The sequence below is a fragment of the Pocillopora damicornis genome, chromosome 9, assembly GCF_964200805.1.
Source record: "Pocillopora damicornis chromosome 9, jaPocDami1.2, whole genome shotgun sequence".
Classification (NCBI taxonomy): Eukaryota; Metazoa; Cnidaria; class Anthozoa; order Scleractinia; family Pocilloporidae; genus Pocillopora; species Pocillopora damicornis.
The window spans coordinates 6892170-6917392 of record NC_142678.1 but is presented as its reverse complement, the minus strand read 5'-3'; the positions used below and the strand labels follow the sequence as shown (position 1 = coordinate 6917392).

The 25223-nt window shown below is 34.8% G+C and overlaps 5 protein-coding genes, 1 long non-coding RNA gene and 1 pseudogene across 6 annotated transcripts in view; 3 read left to right on the top strand and 4 right to left on the bottom strand.

Moving 5' to 3' along the window:
- LOC113668401 (uncharacterized) overlaps positions 1-25223 on the bottom strand; it is a 114166-nt gene that overhangs the window by 57136 nt on the left and 31807 nt on the right. The window lies entirely within an intron of this gene.
- On the top strand, positions 1900-2898 carry LOC149039883 (uncharacterized). Its single transcript, XM_089183308.1, has 3 exons — positions 1900-2050; positions 2183-2448; positions 2727-2898. The coding sequence occupies exons 1-2, from the start codon at positions 1944-1946 to the stop codon at positions 2400-2402; spliced, it is 327 nt and encodes a 108-aa protein (XP_089039434.1). The 5' UTR covers positions 1900-1943; the 3' UTR covers positions 2403-2448; positions 2727-2898.
- LOC149039882 (uncharacterized) lies at positions 5061-6049 on the bottom strand. Its single transcript, XM_089183307.1, has 3 exons — positions 5894-6049; positions 5501-5772; positions 5061-5223 (listed from the first exon to the last, which is right to left on the bottom strand). The coding sequence occupies exons 1-2, from the start codon at positions 5998-6000 to the stop codon at positions 5547-5549; spliced, it is 333 nt and encodes a 110-aa protein (XP_089039433.1). The 5' UTR covers positions 6001-6049; the 3' UTR covers positions 5061-5223; positions 5501-5546.
- LOC149039881 (uncharacterized) lies at positions 9785-10992 on the bottom strand. Its single transcript, XR_016179684.1, has 3 exons — positions 10801-10992; positions 10420-10665; positions 9785-9937 (listed from the first exon to the last, which is right to left on the bottom strand). It is a non-coding gene; the product is annotated as an uncharacterized LOC149039881 (long non-coding RNA).
- LOC149039880 (N-acetylated-alpha-linked acidic dipeptidase 2-like) lies at positions 16661-18948 on the bottom strand (annotated as a pseudogene).
- On the top strand, positions 20784-21358 carry LOC149039879 (uncharacterized). The gene is made up of 2 exons (XM_089181716.1): positions 20784-20939; positions 21068-21358. The coding sequence occupies exons 1-2, from the start codon at positions 20833-20835 to the stop codon at positions 21285-21287; spliced, it is 327 nt and encodes a 108-aa protein (XP_089037842.1). The 5' UTR covers positions 20784-20832; the 3' UTR covers positions 21288-21358.
- LOC149039878 (uncharacterized) lies at positions 24522-25062 on the top strand. The gene is made up of 2 exons (XM_089181722.1): positions 24522-24673; positions 24797-25062. Exons 1-2 carry the CDS (start codon positions 24567-24569, stop codon positions 25014-25016), a joined length of 327 nt encoding a protein of 108 aa, XP_089037848.1. The 5' UTR covers positions 24522-24566; the 3' UTR covers positions 25017-25062.

Genomic DNA, 25223 nt, shown 5'->3' with positions numbered 1-25223 from the left:
CTCGGAGAGAGTGAATGTCCTAAATGGTGTAGCCAGTGTAGTCTTGAAATACGCCATGCATCTAGTCGGTACGTTGGGGTAATTTCGCATGAAATGCGTAAAGAAATGATGGAAATGTTTAAAAATAAAGGTAATTTTTGATATTGTTTCGAGTATCTAAGCCATTACATGAGATGAAAACTGTCAAGCAACGAAAAATGATATTCTGATATTTCTAGTAGAAAAACAAACGTATAAAATGATATGATGAGACATAATCAACCGGAAAAGTTAGGCTCATCAGGAAACGATGTATGGCATCTAACACAGAGCAACTCTTAACATACTTGGCAGTGGGAGACTGCATTGTATATCGACACAATTTAACACAACACATGTATTGCGTCGTTACATGTCAAAAAGCCAAAAAGAAACTCCATGCTTTCTCTAAAGTTAAATTCAGTACGTAACCTTGGTGGGTCGTGAGGGTTTAAAATATAATTTTTTTACGATCATTATAAAATTGAATGTCGGTCGATCGACAATTCTCACTTTGACTTTGACTTCCAAAATTTGTTTTTCCTTATTCTAACTCATTGTCTTCGAAGTTGTATCGGAAGAAAGCGGGAAAATGTTATTACTAATCTATTTATTGGTGATTTGTTGTCCATTTATGATTTTCAGCAGCCTCCATCATTCCCATGTCAGAAATAATATTCAAGCCGTCAAGTATTCTATTTCAAGGCTTATTTTGTGTAACTCACCATTGAAATACTGCTGCCGGATTTTTATTATTTGTGGTTTTTGGTCTAATTTTGTTTTACTATTTTTTAAGATTAATTATTTTTGAAAATCCGAAAAAAAAAAGCAAAGATATGTACCAACATAAAATAAAAGTATGAACGATAAATTAAGAAATATATTATGAAAATATGATTAGAGGGAATCAACAGACGCACATTACATCCATCGACGAATGGTCAAAAACTTTCCTTCGTCAAATATAATAGTAAGAAAAACGTTAAGAGTATCAGGCTAAAGGTCAATACAATTTTTTTTTAATAAAAATATACAAGTCACAAAAATATCATTAGATTTTTTGCTTGTAAGAATGGCGTCAATTATGGGAAATGCACCGTACAGCTAAAGAGTGAACGTCTTTTAATGATGTATTGTTAGCAGTGTAGTCTTGAAATACCATATTTACCTTTTAGTGTAGTAATTAAAGTAATTTCTCAAATAATTGTGAGGAATTTTTTAGGAGTATTCAGAAAAAAAAAATTGATATTGTTTGGAGTCTCTAAGTTTTCAGATGAGATAAACACTGTCAAGTAACGAAAACTGATATTCCAATATTTGTATCAGAAAAACAAAGTTAAAAAATAATGTCATAAAACTAATAAACCGGAGAAGTCAGGCTCGTTAGGAAACGATGTATGACGTCAAACAGAGCTATTTCTACCATTTTCTTTGCAACTCCACAGAATCAATACATCTCCACTTCATACAGTATTTTCGCGAAAATCTCTAATATTCTGATTTCACCTTAACTTAGTTCGACATTAAGCTGAGTCCAGGAGATTTCTTTGTAGGGTAAAGAACATTCCCTTACAATATGGGGGACAAAAAGGGATATATAGGACACAAATCAACCAAAACAAAATGTGCGTTATGAAAGACATGAAAAGAAAGACTGAAAAATATTGAACATTGTACATTTTTAGTAGTTATAAATACCTGGCCTTGGGAGACTGCATTGGGATCATGTTTTGATCGGGACGCTTACAAGCGTACAAGAGGTACTTGCGAATACTTTCAGCTCATGATATTATTACAACTATTTGCAGCTGATATTTAAAATTTGTTCATGATTTAGGACCAAAAAAGGGGTGTCAACGCCCCATTCAAAAGGGTATAAATTAAGTCATTTGGATCCACAATTGATCATCGCAGAAGACTTCGAGATGAACAAGCTGCTTTTGATAGCCCTTTTTGGATTGGTCCTGGCCATAGGCTTAGCGCTTTCGTTTGATGATGATGAAAACAATGAGGCCAGAGGCGATTTAGAGAGGTAAAATGAAACTTTTTTCTTGGTATTCTGTTTTGCCTTTGATAATACGAGTTTTCTTTTTTTTTAATGAACTTTATAAATTTGGAATACGGATTCGACAAAACTGATATTTGCTAATCTATTTAACCAAAGTGAGTTCTACTGGAATGGTGAAGAAGAGGACGGGGACGATGAGGAGCCAGAAGAGGAGAGGGAAAAGATAAATGGCTACAGTGTTGAAGAAAAACATGATAAACCCTTATCCGGTCCAATGCAGAAATCAGCCGATCCGATCCTACCTTTCATAGGTTTGCGCCTACTGAGGCGAGCGTTTCGCCGTCGCCGTCGCCGCCGAAGACGGAGATTTGGTTAATTCATTGGAACTAGTCGCAAGGACAGAGATAAGGTGGCTTAAAACGGTAAGAGAACGAAGTGTAAGTTTTCGACGAAAATAGTCTAAGACAGGATTTGGGTGAGATAAAGGCTTCGCTAAGTTTCTAACTAAGTTATAATAATCGTCCAAAACTGTCTTTTATAGGCGTTCGCTTGGGTAATTCGTGTTTTGCTCAGCCACCGAACTGGGAATTTAAAGAAAAATCAAATCATTTTTTTATGCTCGAAGTTTAAACAATTGACAGTTACACTTAATCTAACTTTTTGAATCTTTTGCCTGAAGCATGGGATCTTTATCTTGCAGGCTTGAAAAGGATCTTGTAATCTGGAGGAAACAAAGACCTTTTTTCTATTGCTGAGTTTTTCTGCGTTTATATGAACAACGAGTAAAGTTTGAAGGAACTAAGTTAAAAACGTTTAATTTACATTTAAATGACACTCTTTGATTTGAATAAAATAAAATGCTTAGCTCAAAATCGTTTGTAGCGTATTTGATTTTTCGCCATACAACTCATTCTTCCTTACCAATAAGATTATGGTGATGCTTGCGAGGTCAAGAGTTTTATGTTATCCTGTCATCTTTGTTTCAATTTTTTTAAATTTACCTTAAAGGAGATAAAACAAAACAAAGCAAAAACGAAAAATACTCATTCTTACGAAATTCTTAACAAGGGGAACCACGCTATCGTCAGGGACTCTGCTCGGTGTTTTACCTAAAACTTACAGACTCCTCATGAGATAAGTCACCATGAAGAACCCTTATTTAAGAAATGAATAAGAAAGAAGAAACGTTGTATGGAAGAAAGCGAGAAAGTGATTTTAAACAGCTTCCTTTAATTAGTCAGTTAAACTAACATGATTTTCTATAAGTGACAGTCGATATTTGCTAGAGACCATCATACTATTCATTTTTACTTGATGCACCACAAGGGCATCAAGTAAGGATGTTTGTATACGAAACTGTTACCAGTTTTTGGCAATAATTCCAGTATTAATTTCATGTAACACACCAATCAAGTCGTTGTATTTGATGAATCCAAGAGAAGCTGAATACATTGGCTGTTTTGTGGCCAGGCTATCGATATTAGTTATTTGACCATCGGGAAATGAGCAGGTGGATAGAGAAATATATACTTCGTGCGGCAAATCAAGTATCAACTGAAAAACAAATGATAAACTTTCTCGTTTAAACTGTTGCGTTTAATGAAGTAACTTTTTTTGGCCATTCATCAATGGATAATTTACAAAGAGTTCGTTGACTAGATGTTATAATTTTGATACAAAAGCGGGTTGAAGATTTATGAGAGATCTCCTGCTCCTATTGATTCTCTCTAATCATATCTTCGAATACTGAACAAAATAACTAATCCTCCAGAAAAAAGGAAACCAAAATAAGGCCAAAAACCACAAATAGTTTATCCGGCTGGGTTATTTGAATTCTAAGTTACACAAAATAAACCTAAATATAGAATACTCCACGGTTTTTCACGATCGTGGCTGGCGAAAGCAAACTTGGAGCCAAAATTAAGGACCATTATAAAACTCACAGAGATCTTTACATCTAGAAGACGAAGAAGACACATTCTAAAATGCAAATGTTTATAACATTGTATACAGATACAGTAGTGGCATTACCAATGGTTCTCTTACCAAACTCAGAAACAGCTCTCAACATCTTAATGACCTCTTTATTTGGAAAATTTCAACTTTTGAATTTGATTGGTGTTTTTTTTTGTTCTTGGTGTTTGAGAATTCCAAAAGCTTCCATTATTTGCATGCTAGTTTTTCCATCTTAGTCACCTTGAAGAGCAAGGCCTGTGGCCAAGACAAACCAGACCAAAGAAGAATAGTACATTCGATGATAAGCCTTCTTTGTGTTTGTTAATTGATTAATAAAGTAGCACATCTTTATTTGAAATAATAGATCGTGCAAAACGATCAGAAAAAAGAAATGAGTTGCACGGCCTGACGAGTATATATTTCTCTATCCACCTGCTCATTTCCCGATGGTCAAATAACTAATATCGATAGCCTGGCCACAAAACAGGCAATGTATTCAGCTTCTCTTGGATTCGTCAAATAAAACGACTTGATTCGTATGTTGTACGAAATAAACACTGGAATTATTGCCAAAAACTGGTAATGGTTTCGTATATAAACATCCTTACTTGATGCCCTTGTGGTGCATCAAGTAACAATGAATAGTATGATGGTCTCTAGCAAATATAGACTGTCACTTCTAAAAAATCATGTTAGTTTAACTGACTAATTGAAGGAAGCTGTTTAAAATCATTTTCTCGCTTTCTTCCATACATATGTTTCTTCTTTCTTATTCATTTCTAAAATAAGACTTTTTCATAGTGACTTATCTCATGAGGAGTCTGTAAGTTCTAGGTAAAACACCGAGCAGAGTCCCTGACGATAGTGTGGTTCCCCTTGTTAAGGATTTCGTAAGAATGAGTATTTTTCGTTTTTTGTTTTTGTTTTTTGTTTTTTCTCTTTTAGAGTAATTTTAAAGAAATGAAACAAAGATGAGAGGATAACATAAAACTCTTGACCTCGCAAGCATCACCATAATCTTATCGGTAAGGAAGGAAGAATGAGTTGTATGGCGGAAAATCAAATACGCTACAAACGATTTTGAGCTAAGCATTTTATTTTATTCAAATCAAAGAGTGTCATTTAAATGTAAATTAAACGTTTTCAACTTAGTTCCTTCAAACTTTACTCGTTGTTCATATGAACGCAAAGAAACTCAGCAATAGAAAAAAGGTCTTTATTTCCTCCAGTTTACTGCAAGCCTGCAAGATAAAGATCCCATGCTTCAGGCAAAAGATTCAAAAAGTTAGATTAAGTGTAACTGTCAATTGTTTAAACTTCGAGCATAAAAATAATTTGATTTTTCTTTAAATTCCCAGTTCGGTGGTTGCAGCAATATACGAATTACCCAAGCGAACGCCTATAAAAGACAGTTTTGGACGATTATTATAACTTAGTTAGAAACTTAGCGAAGCCTTTATCTCACCCAAATCCTGTCTTAGACTATTTTCGTCGAAAACTTACACTTCGTTCTCTTACCGTTTTAAGCCACCTTATCTCTGTCCTTGGGACTAGTTCCGATGAATTAACCAAATCTCCGTCTTCGGCGGCGACGGCGACGGCGACGGCGAAACGCTCGCCTCAGTAGGCGCAAACCTATGAAAGGTAGGATCGGATCGGCTGATTTCTGCATTGGACCGGATAAGGGTTTATCATGTTTTTCTTCAACACTGTAGCCATTTATCTTTTCCCTCTCCTCTTCTGGCTCCTCATCGTCTCCGTCCTCTTCCTCACCATTCCAGTAGAACTCACTTTGGTCAAATAGATTAGCAAATATCGGTTTTGTCGAATCCGTATTCCAAATTTATAAAGTTCATTAAAAAAAACTCGTATCATTAAAAAACAGAATACCAAGAAAAAATTTCATTTTACCTCTCTAAATCGCCTGTAGCGTCATTGTTTTCATCATCATCAAACGAAAGCGCTAAGCCTATAGCGAGCACCAATCCAAAAAGGGCTATCAACAACAGCTTGTTCATCTCGAAGTCTTCTGCGATGATCAATTGTGGATCCAAATGACTTAATTTATACCCTTTTGAATGGGGCGTTGACACCCCTTTTTTGGTCCTAAATCATGAACAAATTTTAAATATCAGCTGCAAATAGTTGTAATAATATCATGAGTTGAGAGTATTCGCAAGTACCTCTTGTACGCTTGTAAGCGTCCCGATAAAAACATGATCCCAATGCAGTCTCCCAAGGCCAGGTATTTATAACTACTAAAAATGTACAACGTTCAATATTTTTCACAGTCTTTCTTTTCATGTCTTTCATAACGCGCATTTTGTTTTGCTTAATTTCTGTTCTATGTATCACTTTTTGTCCCCCATATTGTAAGTGAATGTTCTTTACCCCACAAAGAAATCTCCTGGCCTCAGCTTAATGTCGAACTAAATTAGGGTGAAATCTGATCATAAAAGATTTTCGCGAAAAATGAAGTGGATATGTATTGATTCTGTGGAGTTGGAAAGAAAATGGTGGGAATAGCTGTGTTTGACGTCATAAATTGCTTCCTAACGAGCCTAACTTCTCCGGTTTATTAGTTTTATGACATTACTTTTTAACTTTGTTTTTCTGATACAAATATTGGAATATCAATTTTCGATACTTGACAGTGTTTATCGCATCTGAAAACTTAGAGACTCAAACAATTTCAATTTTTTTTTCTGAATACTTCTAAAAAGTTCCTCACAATTATTTGAAAAATTAGTTTAATTACTACACTAAAAGGTAAATAGGGTATTTCAAGTCTACACTACTAACAATACACCATTAAAAGACGTTCACTCCTAAGTTGCACGGTGCATTTCCCCTAATTGACGTCATTCTTAAAAGAGGAAAATCTAATGATATTTTTGTCACTCGTATGTTTATATTTAAAAAAACAATTGTATTGACCTTTAGCCTGATAACCTTAACGTATTTTTACTGTTATATTTAACGAAGGAACGTTTTTGACCATTCGTCGATGGATGTAATGTGCGTCTGTTGATTCCCTCTAATCATATCTTCATAATATATATCTTAATTTATCGTTCATACTTTTATTTTATGTTGGTACATATCTTTGCTTTTTTTTTTTTTTTTTTTCATTTTCAAAAATAGTTAATCTTAAAAAATAGTAACACAAAATTAAACCAAAAACCACAAATAATAAAAATCCGGCAGCAGTATTTCAATGGTGAGTTACACTAAATAAGCCTGGAAATAGAATACTTGACGGGTTGACTATTATTTCTGACATGGGATTGATGGAAGCTGCTGAAAATATTCAATGGACAACAAATTACCAATAAATAGATAAGTAATAACATTTTCCCGCTTTCTTCCGATACATCTCAGAAGACGATGAGTTAGAATAAGGAAAAACAAATTTTGGAAGTCAAAGTCAAAGTGAGAATTGTCGATCAACCGATGTTCAATTTCATAATCGTAAAAAATTATATTAAAAAAAAAAAAGGATAAACAAAAAAAACATCAGCCATCATCGAATTTCCGCTGTTCTTTTAAACCCTCACCACCCACTAAGGTTACGTACTGAATTAAACTTTGGAGAAAGCATGGAATTTCCTTTTTAGCTTTTTGACATATAACGACGCAGTACACGTGTTGTGTTAAATTGTGTCGTTATACAATGCAATCTCCCACAGCCAAGTATGGTAAGAGTTGCTCTGTGTTAGATTCCATACATCGTTTCCTAATGAGCCTCGATTGATAATTTTTCATCATATCATTTTATACGTTTGTCTTTCTGCTAGAAATATCAGAATATCATTTTTCGTCGCTTGACAGTTTTTATCTCATGTAATGGCTTAGAGACTCGAAACAATATCAAAAATTACCTTTATTTTTAAACAATTCCAACATTTCCTCACGCATTTCCTGCGAAATTACCTCAACGTACCGGCTAGATGCATGGAGTATTTTAAGACTACACTGGCTACTGGCTTCCTTGTTAAGATTTTAAACCACAAATACCCTATAAGAAGAGTTGAAATTATGGCATTTTCCAATTGATTTAAATAAAGACGTTTAATGTTAATAAGGCAAGACAACGGTACTGCCTCTGATCCAGTGGAATATATGCATGGAACAATCTTCCTCGATTTACATTCATCAGACAAGATTAGCAAATAGGCCTACCCTTCTATAGCTATGCAATGCTCAAATAAGCTGTCTACGTATGGCTTAAAGAATTGAGTTTTCAGCTGGTGGGCAGTGATAAAAACGTTCACGGTACATTTTGATTTATAAGCGGAAAGGGAAATTACTCAAGTCTTAACTAGAAGCTCAAGCACAAATAAAAATATTATTATTCTACTATACTATGTAAAACATAAGGCTTTTGCATATATATATATATATATATATATATATATATATATATATATATATATATAACTAACTGCATTAAACAGTGCAGTGCTGATGCTAGGATGGAGGTAAGGCTAAATAGCCACCCCAAGTGATCTCACACGTGTGGTATCATCTAAGCCATGCCAGAGTGCTCAAACTAGATAAACTAGTGAGCATGCATATATATATATATATATATATATATATATATATATATATAGGAAGTTTGCGAGTCGATTTTCGCGTGGAACAGTGCTCAATACGTTGAAGCAGAGCAGAATAAATATTATGAGGGGAAAAAAGGACGTAACTACGTTTCCCGACAAGCCTGTTTCGTGAATCGCTTCACTCTTCAGGGGTTAATTCATTAAACCCCTGAAGAGTGAAGCGATTCACGAAACAGGCTTGTCGGGAAACGTAGTTACGTCCTTTTTTCCCCTCATAATATTTATATATATATATATATATATATATATATATATATATATATATGTATGTATCATTATTAAATAAAAATAGTAGAGGAGATATCATCAAGATTTTGAAAGGTGTTCCTGATTATGAGTTATGGTGCTCTTAACTTGACAATTACCTCTGTATGAAATATAATAAACGTTGCATGTTATAAGTAATGTTTTCATCCCCTAAAACGTGTGAGTTTGTTACTCTTCACCGCTAGAATAGAATAATTTTTTTCATGTTAATTTCGCCATTTTTCGATATTGCTGAGTGTACTTATTAAATTTTCTTTCATACTGAAAACTTTCTAAATCAAACACTTTTTTCCGAACTCCAAGACCACAAAATAATCACATAATATTTTTATTGTTTTTCGACCCGAGCTAAGTGAATAAATAGAAATGCAGCGCTAAGCAGTGTACTCAGTGGGGTCTAAATATTAATGTTACTCGAAATTCACACGTGATTTCAAATCCAAGAAGTGTGTTCAACTATAAGAGGCAAGTTCGGAGGATGGGGTCTAGAGCAGCCTGCGTTGAAACTTTACAACCCTAAGCTCAGTATCTTGCTCCGAGCTACGAGTTAAAACTTACTGGGAGGAGGACTCGGTTCAGTTTTTAAACAGTCGAGATTATTCCGAAGCTTTATGCACATTCGCAAACGTTTTCCTTAGTGGTAGCGAACGGAGGAAGCCGAGATCATTTATGGTTGCTTGAAAGGAATATAAAAATTCATAAATGAGCCGCAAGTTTGATAACACGGGGTAGGTCAAACACTAAACATAAACTCAGGGCAATCAATAGCGTAGTTTCTTTTGAATATAAGATACACTGAAAATATTTGCATTTCAATCAACGTCGATGGGAATGATTGATTGAAAGTGTAATCTCATTACCAAAGAGGAGTAAGTTGCAAGATGGGTAAATACATTACAGAGAAGACAAGTCGTTATTTTGCTTTCCGTTTATTGAAATTAACCACCATCATTTAAAAACATATCATTAAAATTGTTGAATCAGCTTACTACAAATGTTACAGACTCAGCAATAGGAAAAAGAAGAGTTGTCTTGTTTTCTCCAGATTAAATGATCCTTATCAAGCCTGCAAGGTAACCATTACATACGTTAGACAAATTAAGGTGTAGTTACGTGTAGTTACTTAAGGTGTAACTACACATAAGAGTGGCTGTTGCCACTACGTCTTAAAAAGTTAGATCTTTTAAAAAGAAATTATTCTGGATATTCTGGTGAGATAAAGTCCAGTAAGTAAAGCAAGTTTAAAACGTAAGAAAAAACTAAAGAAACGTATTTCAAACAGTTGTTCTGACAATTGTTTAGAGTTCGAGCAATAAATGATGATACGTTTTTTCTCTAAATACCCAGTTCGGTGGTTGTAACCATACACAAATTACTATTGGTGAGGGAGTCGGCAAAGGATGGGAAGGGCCTCTGATTTCTTTGATTTAAATTTATGATAAACTATGATACAAAAATGATTCAGTAATTTAGTAGTTTTGCAAAGTCTCTAGTTCACTCAAATCCTGGCTTATAACATCTTCTATCTCATGAACTTTTTTCTCTTACCATTTAAAGCCACCTTATCTCCTTGCGACTGGTCTCAATGCATTAGCCTTGTCTCCTTCCACGACGTCTTCGGCGGATGCCATGGCGGATTAAGCGAGAAATGACCGTGAAGATTGGATCAGCTGATTTCTGCAGTGGGCCGGACAAGGGTTTATCAGCTTCGCCTTCAACGATGTAACCGTCTATCTTTACTTCTCTACTTTTGGCTCATCGTTGTCTTCGTCCTCACTTTTCCAGTCGAAGTCACTTTGGTTTAAACGAAAAATATATCAGTTTTTCTGAATCTGCATCTATTAAGTGCATCAAAAAACCTACTATAATTCATGGTGCAAAGGATAATAATGATGATAGAGATTTAAAAATATATTTTGATATATTTACCTATCTAAGTCGTCTCTGACTTCCTTTGTCGCGGTATACTTCGCCTGGTTTTCGTCCTCGTCAGACGAAAATCCCAAGCTTATGGCAAGCATCAAGCCAAGCAGAGCTTATAAGAGAGTCTTGTTTATCTCGAAGTCTACCTCGATGATCAATTTTTGATTCAAGCGGCACAACTTTTACGCTTTGGATGGGGCGTGGGCAGACCTTTTTTGGTCCAAAAACAACAAAAAAATACTAATTACTGTCATGATAGATATTGACTCAAGATTATATACAAATACTTCTTTTACGTCCATGAGCATCAAGATCAAAACATGATTTCAATACAGTCTCCCGGCTATTTATATAACTACTGAAAATGTTAAACGAGCGATATTTGGCTTAATCTTCATTTCATCTTAATATGGCCTTCACATCGCAAACCTTTTTTTTTTTTCTGTCCATTTTTTCTTGCTTTGTTCCTGGGTTTGCAAAGAGAGCCTCAAGTCTCAGCTTTAGGTGTAAGTGTGAAAGGTAAAACCAATGCACTCTAATCATTGGGATGATATCAAGTGTACATAAAATATTAACTCAGTCATTTAGAAAAGAAGACGCGCCGATGGCTAAATTTTGGTGTTTGATAAAACACAGCGTTTCCAAATGAGCCTGACTATTCACGTTTTGTTTTTTGGCTCGTTATATTTCATTCCATCATTTCCATTTTTTGACAGTAAAATCTATGTACTAATTTCGCTGTTTAACTGTTTTATCTCGTGTGGATTAAGTAAAATTGGAGACTTCCACCTCTCATCGTCAAGTGTATTTGAAGGCTACAATGACAGTTATACGCCATTATTGATGCAACCCTTAACGACTTGAATTTTTCTCCTTTTTAGAAAGGAAACTTTGATCATTATTTTCCTTGCTATAGGCTTCCTATGTTTTTCCTTTTACCAAAATTGTAACAACCTTCGGCCTAATACTCTTGAAACCTTATAATGCCCTTTTCGACTTTGTCAAAACGTACAGTTATTTATATTTCTTCTTAAATTTTTTTCGATTCTAAAGGTGTATCAATTTTGTTATTGTTTTTTTGTTTGTCGCCAGGGCTATCGGTATTGGAACGGACGTGGCCTTCACGATGGGCAAATGAAAATCAATTAAGAAACGGAAATCATCGCATAAAAAAGCATAGTTCGAGAATGAAACTTCCTTAGACAACTAAATTATCTATATTCTTCATGCTGCAGATGACAGGATGAATTGTTTTTACCATATTTATGACAAGAGTTCATTGAGGTGAAGTTAAAAATTTAATCTAAACAAAAATTAATACCATTCAATCCTTCAGTCAAATTCGCATCAATCTTTCACTTTAATTTAAAGGATAAAAACAATCCTTCTGACATGTTACGTTTATTATATCATATACAGAAACAGTTATCAATGGTTTTAACACTAACAATAAGGAACTGCTCTTTAAATTTAATGAAATCTCTTCTTAAGTAGTCTTTGCAACTAAAATGTTAACTTTCTTTGCATGGTTCAACCTTGAACTTGAGTATCTTTTCCACTCCTCTGCACTGAAAATGTACCGTCAACGTTTCGATCATTACTCGCTGGTTGAGGACTCCATTCTTTATGTTATAAAAGGAATACCTAAGTCGTGCGAAAAGATTAAAAACGCTAGACTCCTCAGGAGTCATAGGTTCTTTTGGATTAATAGCTTGATGGGCTACAGTGCACCAGCGACCGTGTTCACCATGTAGAAATTGAAATTTGAAACAAAAACAAAAACAAAACGAAAAAACAGTTCAAACGTGCCTTGTGTGGAGCGTTGTTTAGTCTCGCTCTATCGAGCACAAAGGGGTTTGCTAAAAAATTCCCAAAGGCATGCTCTGGTTGGTAGAAATAAGACGAAATACACATATCAATGAAAAATTTACTAACAGCTACAAAAATTATTCGCTAAATAACATCCCCCTTTCACATTAATGAAGGGTATTTAAAAGCAATTACGTTTTTATGTTGTTTTTCTGTTTTTCTCTAAACGTACGTATTGTGATGTGGATGTTGCTATGAACTACAAGTTTCTTATGTTGCTGCACATTGAAAAAAAATTGTTTCTGAAGCTTGTTTTGATTTTTTAACAAAGAAAACTTTTTTTGGCAAGCTTAAGCGGCATATCAGGGGAGTGTCCAATTTAACCATGTTCTTCATACAATCGAGCCAAAGAACCTACGAAAAGATCAAACGAACCTGATATGTTTTACATACATGTAAAAAACGTTTACCTGCACGGTGAACTAAAACTCAAAACATACTGAAATATTGTTTCCGAACGTTTCAAGAATTTTGGAGTACTCTAACTCGTGTAAATATTCTTTTCCAGCTTTGTAATTGCTTCACGTTGAAAGTGTTCAACTTTAGGTCATCACATTGAAGTAACTAAAACGATCGATGTAGGTGCAAAAGTCTTTTATCTTCAAGTTATGGGACGCAAATCCTACTTTAAAAATAAGTCACCCTTGATGATAAAACGAAAAGAACATGTTTAAATATTCTTATTGCTGAGGACAAACTAAAGAGGATAGGAGAAAAATAAAAAGAAAAAGGAAGATGTAATAGCGTAATATGCTTTCCACCCATAATATTTCTCAACAACTTTGTGCCTTTTTTTTTTTTACTTCGTTGTAAAATTGTCAATATATCTCATTTTTTCCCGTTTTTTTTTCTTTTTTTCGTGCGGGCTATCAATTTTGACATGGGCCTAGGATTCACGATAAGGATATACCATACAGCAATAGTCGATGAAGAATAAATAAAATAATGAGTACAAGGTTCACTTTTCAAACAATGTCGATAGTTAACGAGACGGAAATTGATGTTCCAATATAATCAAACTTATTCATTCCTTATACTTGCAAATCGTAAAGAGATTGTTTCTTTTCGCTGGAATAATATTAAAATATTGAGGAAAATATGAAAGGGGGAATGAAAAGCATCGCCAAAGTGCAAATCAAAGCTATTGTAGCTTCTGATTAAGTCACCAATCTTTTTCTTTAAAAACAAAAGTTAATGTTGTCTATATTTTAAATTGCCTCTGTCTTCCCAAGGGCCATCGAGAATGACTCCATCATTGTAGTTTCGGCCAAAGGGAAATACGTCTCAATTCTGTGATCGTCAACTGTTACGTCAAAATTAAATTAAACAACCGTCAGTAATAATTGACGTAATAAATTTTCATTCGGACCAACTACTGGTGTTCGCTATTAATGCAACGATCTGACTGACCACGCCACTCGCTATCTCTGTGACAGATAGCGAATAAAACGAGTAGCCTAAAATTGTGCGACCCGTAAAAAGGATTAAAGTAAAAATATGAGTTTAAGTTTTGAACGACCTGTATATTTATACTAACTATAAAGACAATTACCCCGTTCGCTCTATATTTCTTTGCGTCATGGTTGAATCGGGCTTCACCCTTATTAAATATCACGCGATAGAAATCTCGGGCTATAATTTTGAAATAGTTGATGAATAAGAGCACACTGTTACAAAGGATTGAAGTTCTAACAACATCGCTTTAAAAGTAAAAAATGGGACATAATTAATGCTAGTGATTCCCTGTTCCTTCGATCATACAACTTAATCTGATATAAGTGCCTGTGTTTCCAAAGTGAAAATAAATCTCCCTTTCCTATATAAGAACAAGACACAAAGGAAATGCGAAGGTCCAAGTAATTGCAAACCAATATACCTACGATAAACTTAATGATCATTTTTATTTCTTTTGAAATCGTTTTTGTTCATGAGATTGTTAATGTTTTTTACTTAATTCTGTTTCTCTCTAGGGCATTTGATATTGGCATTGACGTAGTTGTGACGATAGGGGAATAAGGAACAATTGAGAAGAGGGAAATTGTTACGGATGTAAATGGCTGCTAGTTTATAAATATCATTCTCCATATCAATGAGTGTTTCTCTTTTGGACAATCGTCTACATACAATGTTTGGAAGTTTCTTACTCGTGCTTGTGTTCTTTCAAGTGCAGGGAACATGCTGAGTACGAAGATTCAAACAGGGCCTTTACTTTATCATTATAGTTATTATTGAAATTATAATTATTGTCATCATTATTTTAAATGTTATTATTGTTATCATCGGTGATGTTGTGAGGTTTTAATAGAGAGAAATATAAGTAATTACATACACAGCTGCTGAATATTTTGATGCGAGAGGACGCTTATGTTGACCTCCACACTGAGATGATAAATCAGGAAAATTAAAATATTTAAGTTTCATTTTCTTTCTGCGTATAAACTTTAGTACAGTTGTGATAGGTGATGCCTAATTGGCGTATTTATCATTTATCGTACAGTTTTTTATTGTTGAAGTGTGCATGCACTCTTGGTCCTTTCCTTTGTTGGGTCATACTTGTTATCCAAGAATATATTTTAATGTTTATTTCTCTCCTGTTTCGATTAGCTCGGCTACTTTGCGGGTAGGGATTGTTAGACATTTATTTATAGCTAAAAATGTACAACGTTCAATATTTTTCACAGTCTTTCTTCTCATGTCTTTAATAACGCGCACTTTTTTTTTTTGGTTGATTTGTGTTCTATAGACATGTATTTTAATTGTTGTTATTGATGATACTTGACAGTCAAAGAGTTCAAGGGTACTTTGTGGGAGTCAGCCTAGATGAGAAAGTCAGTTTCATCTCGAGGATAGATATTCAGCAAATGCACAAGTGAATAGATTTATTTTGTAGATTTTAATGTAAAAAGTGCAAGTGGACAAATTAGTGAGAGAACCATCATGCAGCTATGATTAAACTTACGTTTATAACTTTACATGTAAACAGTTTGTTCGAAACTAGGTCAAGTTCATTTTGTGGTCTCTAAAACTAAATTTTTTCACGGTCATTATGATTTATATTTTTTTCAAGAATCTAGCAATACGTGTATTTAAAGAAGTGACTTTAAAGCCTCCTCCTTTTTTGTATTATTCACCAAAGCAATGATGGGAAGTGTTTTGAATCGGAGTGAAAACAATCATGTCGTTCGGGTATGTAAAACACTCGTTGAAAGGAACGAAAATCATCTCAGGACTGGAGTTTAGGGTCTTACGGCCGGTTACGGTCACTCATAAGGTCATTAGAGACCACCTTAACTGTTGACAAGACAAAGCGCAAGCTGGGTAAATCATCATTTTAATTCTTTTCTATTCATCAGTTTTTCTTGCATTTGCCTACAATTGAATTTTTGCACTCATAGTTACATTTGCTTTATTTATGTCTACTTACATTTCTCTTTTATTTAGAGACATCAATTTTGTTCGCACCTAAACATGAATTTAACATGCAAGAGTCGAATGAAGTGGAACAAATCACGGTCTATATTTAATCAAAATTCTTATCAGGAGAAAAACATAATACTGCGATATATAAACTGCATTCAGCGTTAACCAGGCAAGTAAAAGAACAGACTAGATGTTCACTTTATTAAAGGGCTAACGCTCAAAACGTCAGCTTTTAAACTCTTTACGGTAAATAATTTACGTTATCAACGAAATAAATCATAATAATAATGATAATAATAATACAAAAGGTGTCTGTTTAGAATGTATTTCTGCGCTTCTTCATGATGGATCTCAATTGCTCTCACCGAGTTTTTGAGCTTTGCGATAAAGTAATAAAAAGGAGGGGACGCATATAATAAAAAGTTTCCTGTAGGAGATCCTAGATCTTTAACATGAAAGGGACCTTAAGCGCTTTAGGTTCTATTTTATATCCTGTTTTATGTTGTTGTTTGTTTTCGTTTCTGCTCTGCTTTTTTTGCCTTGTTTGATCTGTCCTGTTTTATTCCTAAAAGGTTTTTGCAATGAAACAATTATAGGTCGGCTACAATAAATTAACAAAAAGGACGTAGCGTGGTAATAAAAAAATGTGCTTTTGTGTAATCTGACATAGCTTATCACTATTACCTTAGGCAGGAGGTGGCAACTGTAAGATTTTCGTTGCAGAAGAGATAGCTTCCACCACTAACGTCATCTGCTTTTTCACTTCATTTATGTCTCCTTCTTTATATGCCTGGAACACCCCTGGGAAAGGTAAAGCTGTGCGCAAAAACAAGTGTCGGGATATAAAACTTTCGGAAAGCGTCGAAGAACTGATGAAAGCCTTCTCAATTTGCACCATTTGATCATTGACCATGCGCACGCGCAATGGATCAGCAGTGTTCAGATTAATTTTTGACTTTGCTCATTCGAAAGTATGGTTGGCATTCATAAATTTATAAATTGCTCTTTGAATGTATTTAGTCGGAAGTGTTTCGCTATGCATTTTTGTGGGTAGTACTTTATAGCCGGCTAGTAGAGCATTTGCGTAACGCTTGACATCGAATGGTAAAATAGAGATGTCTGACAGTTCTATCAGTAAGCCTCCTTCAAATTTTGTAACAGCCTCGTGAAACTCAAACTTAGGATCAATGAATGTTTTCATCCAATAGAAATTGTCTTCTTGCGTGTGATAGACAGGGTACAGTTCCATTCTGGGTCCGAAGAAGTAGCTGTAATCGGCGGAAGGTATCCCCAGATACATATAAAAAGGCAAGTAATCACTGAGAAAAAGGTAAGGTACAACATAGGGCTCGCTGGGATTGCTGGGTGAAGGCATTCTTTCCACCATTATGTCATAAAGACTAGTTTTATTCCCGTGTGCGTTGGGATCTTTGACTTTCTTGGCCCAATCAAATATGGCTGTCGAGAGAAGAGGGCAATTTTGGTTTGCCAATACGTAATTGCCACCAACAGCCACGTCTGTGTTCAAATAAACAACGGATCTATTGGATAGAATCTTCTGATTTTGTTCTACCCATTCTATTGAGCCAATCAAGCCAAACTCCTCCGCCCCCCAACTACAGAACTTCAAGGTTCGTCGAGGTCTCCATCCTTCTCGAAGCATCTTGCTGACAGCGCGCGATATTTCCAATAGAGCTGCGGTGCCACTCGAAGGGTCAGCGGCTCCCAAAAACCAAGCATCTCGATGACTGCCGATTAATACGTATCTGTCTGGTTCCTCGCGACCATAAATTGTTCCAATAACATTATAAATGGATTTTATTTCTACTTTGTTATTAACATGAAGTCGCGCGGTGCTGTTAGGCGTCCGAAAACCAGGACCAAACCCAAAAGAAACTTTTAGAGCTCCTTGCCAATCTCTGGAAACAGGATTCCCTGCAAATCAAACAAACCCTTAAGATTTTTCATAAAACCGAATGAAAATGATTTTCTCAAATTGAAATCAGGATGGAAAGGGAAAGAAAACATTCATTCGCATAAAAACAACAACAATAACAAAAACAAACAAAACTAAACAAGACCTAATAAAAACAGAGGGCGTTTTGAAAATCACTGTATTAAGGAGGTCACGTACGAGCTTCAAAAACAAAGTGGAAGAAAAGTCTTCGCTAACATAAATGCTTGTGACCGATGATCAAAATTTTAATAACTCCAAAAGGGATTAACAATACACAAAAAAATATCAATGACCCTCCACAACATAAGATACAAGTGAGAAACACGAAAAAAGGAGAAAAGATGTAGATCTCAAATTCTATGAGAAATACTGAAATGAATAATGATTTTTCATTCATTTCCTTTTCCGTGTTGCTTTTTATTCTTTTCTCACCTTTAAGGATATTCCCATTTCCATGGAATTCCCTGCCCTCGTTTTAATATTCGATTGCCACTTATATTATGTAGCTAATTCTATCGCACAACTAAGGAACGAAGATCTTTGCGCGAACAAGTATTATACTGTTTATTCAAAACCTGGATGTACTTTTTTTTTCCTGATGACTCTCCCGATTCCTTAAGGTAGAGAAGATTACTTAGTTGCATGTTTTATTTATATTTCATAAACTTAACTTATAATGCAATAACCGATTAGTTTAGATGTTGTCAAGAGGGCGATAGGAAACGTCAAGGGTATCAAGCTGAAGGTCAATACAATTTTGTTGAGAGGAAACACATACGACTAGCAAATAAATGATTGAATTTTCCTCTTTTAAGAAAGGCGGCGATTATGGGAGGTGCAACGTGCAACTTCTCAGAGAGAGTGAATGTCCTAAATGGTGTAGCCAGTGTAGTCTTGAAATATGCCATGCATCTAGTCGGTACGTTGGGGTAATTTCGCAGGAAATGCGTGAAGAAATGATGGAAATGTTTAAAAATAAAGTTAATTTTTGATATTGTTTCGAGTATCTAAGCCATTAAATGAGATGAAAACTGTCAAGCAACGAAAAATGATATTCTGGTATTTCTAGCAGAAAAACAAACGTATAAAATGATATGATGAGACATAATCAACCGGAAAAGTTAGGCTCATTAGGAAGCGATGTATGGCATCTAACACAGAGCAACTCTTAACATACTTGGCTGTGGGAGACTGCATTGTATATCGACACAATTTAACACAACACATGTATTGCGTCGTTACATGTCAAAAAGCCAAAAAGAAACTCCATGCTTTCTCTAAAGTTAAATTCAGTACGTAACCTTAGTGGGTCGTGAGGGTTTAAAAAATAATTTTTTTACGATTATAAAATTGAATGTCGGTCGATCGACAATTCTCACTTTGACTCTGACTTCCAAAATTGGTTTTTCCTTATTCTAACTCATTGTCTTCGAAGTTGTATCGGAAGAAAGCGAGAAAATGTTATTACTAATCTATTTATTGGTGATTTGTTGTCCACTTATGATTTTCAGCAGCCTCCATCATTCCCATGTCAGAAATAATATTCAAGCCGTCAAGTATTCTATTTCTAGGCTTATTTTGTGTAACTCACCATTGAAATACTGCTGCCGGATTTTTACTATTTGTGGTTTTTGGTCTAATTTTGTTTTACTATTTTTTTAAGATTAATTATTTTTGAAAATCCGAAAAAAAAAGCAAAGACATTTACCAACATAAAATAAAAGTATGAACGATAAATTAAGAAATATATTATGAAAATATGATTAGAGGGAATCAACAGACGCACATTAAATCCATCGACGAATGGTCAAAAACTTTCCTTCGTCAAATATAATAGTAAGAAAAACGTTAAGGGTATCAGGCTAAAGGTCAATACAATTTTTTTGTTTAATAAAAATATACAAGTGACAAAAATATAATTAGATTTTCCTCTTTTAAAAATGGCGTCAATTATGGGAAATGCACCGTACAGCTTAAGAGTGAACGTCTTTTAATGGTGTATTGTTAGCAGTGTAGTCTTGAAATTCCCTATTTACCTTTTAGTGTAGTAATTAAAGTAATTTCTCAAATAATTGTGAGGAATTTTTTAGGAGTATTCAGAAAAAAAAATTGATATTGTTTGGAGTCTCTAAGTTTTCAGATGAGATAAACACTGTCAAGTAACGAAAACTGATATTCCAATATTTGTATCGGAAAAAACAAAGTTAAAAAATAATGTCATAAAACTAATAAACCGGAGAAGTTAGGCTCGTTAGGAAACGATGTATGACGTCAAACACAGCTATTTCTACCATTTTCTTTGCAACTCCACAGAATCAATACATCTCCACTTCATACAGTATTTCCGCGAAAATCTCTAATAATCTGATTTCACCTTAACTTAGTTCGACATTAAGCTGAGTCCAGGAGATTTCTTTGTAGGGTAAAGAACATTCCCTTACAATATGGGGACAAAGAGTGATAAATAGAACACAAATCAACCAAAACAAAATGCGCGTTATGAAAGACATGAGGAGAAAGACTGAAAAATATTGAACATTGTACATTTTTAGTAGTTATAAATACCTGGCCTTGGGAGACTGCATTGGGATCATGTTTTGATCGGGACGCTTACAAGCGTACAAGAGGTACTTGCGAATACTTTCAGCTCATGATATTATTACAACTATTTGCAGCTGATATTTAGAATTTGTTCATGATTTAGGACCAAAAAAGGGGTGTCAACGCCCCATTCAAAAGGGTATAAATTAAGTCATTTGGATCCACAATTGATCATCGCAGAAGACTTCGAGATGAACAAGCTGCTGTTGATAGCCCTTTTTGGATTGGTGCTCGCTATAGGCTTAGCGCTTTCGTTTGATGATGATGAAAACAATGAGGCCAGAGGCGATTTAGAGAGGTAAAATGAAATGTTTTCTTGATATTCAGTTTTGCCTTTGATAATACGAGTTTTTTTTTTTAATGAACTTTATAAATTTGGAATACGGATTCGACAAAACTGATATTTGCTAATCTATTTGACCAAAGTGAGTTCTACTGGAATGGTGAGGAAGAGGACGGAGACGATGAGGAGCCAGAAGAGGAGAGGGAAAACATAAATGGCTACAGTGTTAAAGAAAAACATGATAAACCCTTATCCGGTCCAATGCAGAAATCAGCCGATCCGATCCTACCTTTCATAGGTTTGCGCCTACTGAGGCGAGCGTTTCGCCGTCGCCGTCGCCGCCGAAGACGGAGATTTGGTTAATTCATTGAAACTAGTCACAAGGACAGAGATAAGGTGGCTTAAAAGGGTACGAGAACGAAGTGTAGTTTTTCGACGAAAATAGTCTAAGACAGGATTTGGTTGAGATTAAGGCTTCGCTAAGTTTCTAACTAAGTTATAATAATCGTCCAAAACTGTCTTTTATAGGCGTTCGCTTGGGTAATTCATGTATTGCTCAGCCACCGAACTGGGAATTTAAAGAAAAATCAAATCATTTTTTTATGCTCGAACTTTAAACAATTGACAGTTACACTTAATCTAACTTTTTGAAACTTTTGCCTGAAGCATGGGTTCTTTATCTTGCCGGTTTGAAAAGGATCTTGTAATCTGGAGGAAACAAAGACCTTTTTTCTATTGCTGAGTTTCTTTGCGTTTATATGAACAACGAGTAAAGTTTGAAGGAACTAAGTTAAAAACGTTTAATTCACATTTAAATGACACTCTTTGATTTGAATAAAATAAAATGCTTAGCTCAAAATCGTTTGTAACCTATTTGATTTTCCGCCACACAACTCATTCTTCCTTACCAATAAGATTATGGTGATGCTTGCGAGGTCAAGAGTTTTATGTTATCCTGTCATCTTTGTTTCATTTTTTTAAATTTACCTTAAAGGAGAAAAAAAAAACCAACGCAAAAACGAAAAATACTCATTCTTACGAAATTCTTAACAAGGGGAACCACACTATCGTCAGGGACTCTGCTCGGTGTTTTACCTAAAACTTACAGACTCCTCATGAGATAAGTCACAATGAAGAACCCTTATTTAAGAAATGAATGTATAAGAAAGAAGAAACGTTGTATGGAAGAAAGCGAGAAAATGATTTTAAACAGCTTCCTTCAATTAGTCAGTTAAACTAACATAAGTGACAGTCGATATTTGCTAGAGACCATCATACTATTCATTGTTACTTGATGCACCACAAGGGCATCAAGTAAGGATGTTTTTATACGAAACTGTTACCAGTTTTTGGCAATAATTCCAGTATTAATTTCATGCAACACACCAATCAAGTCGTTGTATTTATTTATTTATATTATTATTTATTTATATTTCATAAACTTAACTTATAATGCAATAACCGATTAGTTTAGATTTTGTCAAGAGGGCGATAGGAAACATCAAGGGTATCAAGCTGAAGGTCAATACAATTTTGTTGAGAGGAAACACATACGACTAGCAAATAAATGATTAAATTTTCCTCTTTTAAGAAAGGCGGCGATTATGGGAAGTGCAACGTGCAGCTTCTCAGAGAGAGTGAATGTCCTAAATGGTGTAGCCAGTGTAGTCTTGAAATACGCCATGCATCTAGCCGGTGCGTTGAGTTAATTTCGCAGGAAATGCGTGAGGAAATTTTGTAAATGTTTTAAAATAAAGGTAATTTTTGATATTGAGCATCTAAGCTATTACATGAGATGAAAACTGTCAAGCGACGAAAAATGATATTCTGATATTTCTAGCAGAAAAACAAACGTATAAAATGATATGATGAGACATAATCAACCGGAAAAGTTAGGCTCATTAGGAAGCGATGTATGGCATCTAACACAGAGCAACTCTCACCATACTTGGCTGTGGGAGACTGCATTGTATAACGACACAATTTAACACAACACATGATTTGCGTCGTTATACGTCAAAAAACCAAAAAGAAACTCCATGCTTTCTCTAAAGTTTAATTCAGTATTTAACCTTAGTGGGTGGTGAGGGTTTAAAAGCACAGTGGAAATTCGATGATGGCTGATGTTTTTTTTTTTGTTCGTCCTTTTTTTTTAATACAACTTTTTACGATTATAAAATTGAATGGCGGTCGATCGACAATTCTCACTTTGATTCTGACTCCAAAAATTTGTTTTTCTTTATAACTCATCGTCTTTTAAGTTGTGTCGGAAGAAAGCGGGAAAATGTTATTACTTATCTATTTATTGGTGATTTGTTGTCCATTTAAGATTTTCAGCAGCTTACATCATTCCCATGGCAAAAATAATAGTCGAACCGTCAAGTACTCTATTTCTGGCTTATTTTGTGTAACTTACCATTGAAATACTCTAGCCGGATTTTTATTAATTGTGGTTTTTGGTCTAATTTTGTTTTACTATTTTTTTAAGATTGTTAATTTGTCTTAATATTAAGAAAAAAAAAAGAAAAAAAAAAAAAGAAATGGTATGTACCAACATAAAATAAAAGTATGAACGATAAATTAAGAAATATATTATCAAGGTATTATTAGAGGGAATCAACAGAAGCACATTACATCCATCGACGAATGGTCAAAAACGTTCCTTCGTCAAATACAACAGTAAGAGAAACGTTAAGGGTATCAGGCTAAAGGTCAATGCAATTTTTTTTTACATAAAAACATACGAGTGGCAAAAATATCATTAGATTTTCCTCTTTTAAGAATGGCGTCAATTATGGGAAGTGTACCGTGCAACTTAAGAGTGAATATCTTTAATGGTGTATTGTTATCACTTTATAGTCTTGAAATACCCTATTTACCTTTTAGTGAAGTAATTAAAGTAATTTCTCCAAAAAAATTAAGAGGAATTGTTAGAAGTATCTAGAAAAAAAAATTTATATTGTTTGGAGTCTCTTAGTTTTCAGATGAGATAAACACTGTCAGGCAACGAAAACTGATATTTCAATATTTGTTTCAGAAGAACAAACTTAAAAAATGATGTCATAAAGCTAATAATCCGCAGAAGTTAGGCTCGTTAGGAAGCGATGTACGACGTCAAACGCAGCTATTCCCACCATATTCTTTCCAACTCCACAGAATCAATACATCTCCACTTCATACAGTATTTTTCGCGAAAATCTTTAATGATCAGATTTCACCCTAATTTAGTTCGACATTAAGCTGAGGCCAGGAGATTTCTTTGTAGGGTAAAGAACATTCACTTACAATATGGGGGACAAAAAGTGATATATAGAACACAAATCAACCAAAAAAAAAAAGTGCGCGTTATTAAAGACATGAGAAGAAAGATTGTGAAAAATATTGAACGTTGTACATTTTTAGTAGTTATAAATACCTGGCCTTGGGAGACTGCATTGGGATCATGTTTTGATCGGGACGCTTACAAGCATACAAGAAGTACTTACGAATACTCTCAACTCATGATATTATTACAACTATTTGCAGCTGATATTTAGAATTTGCTCATGTTTTAGGACCAAAAAAGGGGTGTCAACGCCCCATTCAAAAGGGTATAAATTAAGTCATTTGGATCCACAACTGATCATCGCAGAAGACTTCGAGATGAACAAGCTGCTGTTGATAGCCCTTTTTGGATTGGTGCTCGCTATAGGCTTAGCGCTTTCGTTTGATGATGATGAAAACAATGACGCTAGAGGCGATTTAGAGAGGTAAAATGAAATGTTTTCTTGGTATTCTGTTTTGCCTTTAATAATAAGATTTTTTTTATGAACTTAACAAATTTGGAATACGGATTCGACAAAACGGATATTTGCTAATCTATTTGACCAAAGTGAGTTCTACTGGAATGGTGAGGAAGAGGACGGAGACGATGAGGAGCCAAAAGAGGAGAGGGAAAACATAAATGGCTACAGTGTTGAAGAAAAACACGATGAACCCTTATCTGGTCCAATGCAGAAGTCAGCCGATCCGATTCTACCTTTCATAGGTTTGCGCCTACTGAGGCGAGCGTTTCGCCGTCGCCGTCGCCGCCGAAGGCGGAGATTTGGATAATTGGTTGAAACTAGTCACAAGGACTGAGATAAGGTGGCTTAAAACGGTAAGAGAACCAAGTATAAGTGTTCGATGAAAATAGTCTAAGACAGGATTTGGGTGAGATTAAAGCTTTGCTAAGTTTCTAACTATGCTATAATAATCGTCCAAAACTTGATTGTGTCGTCTTTTATAGGCGTTCCCTTGGGTAATTCGTGTATTGCTACA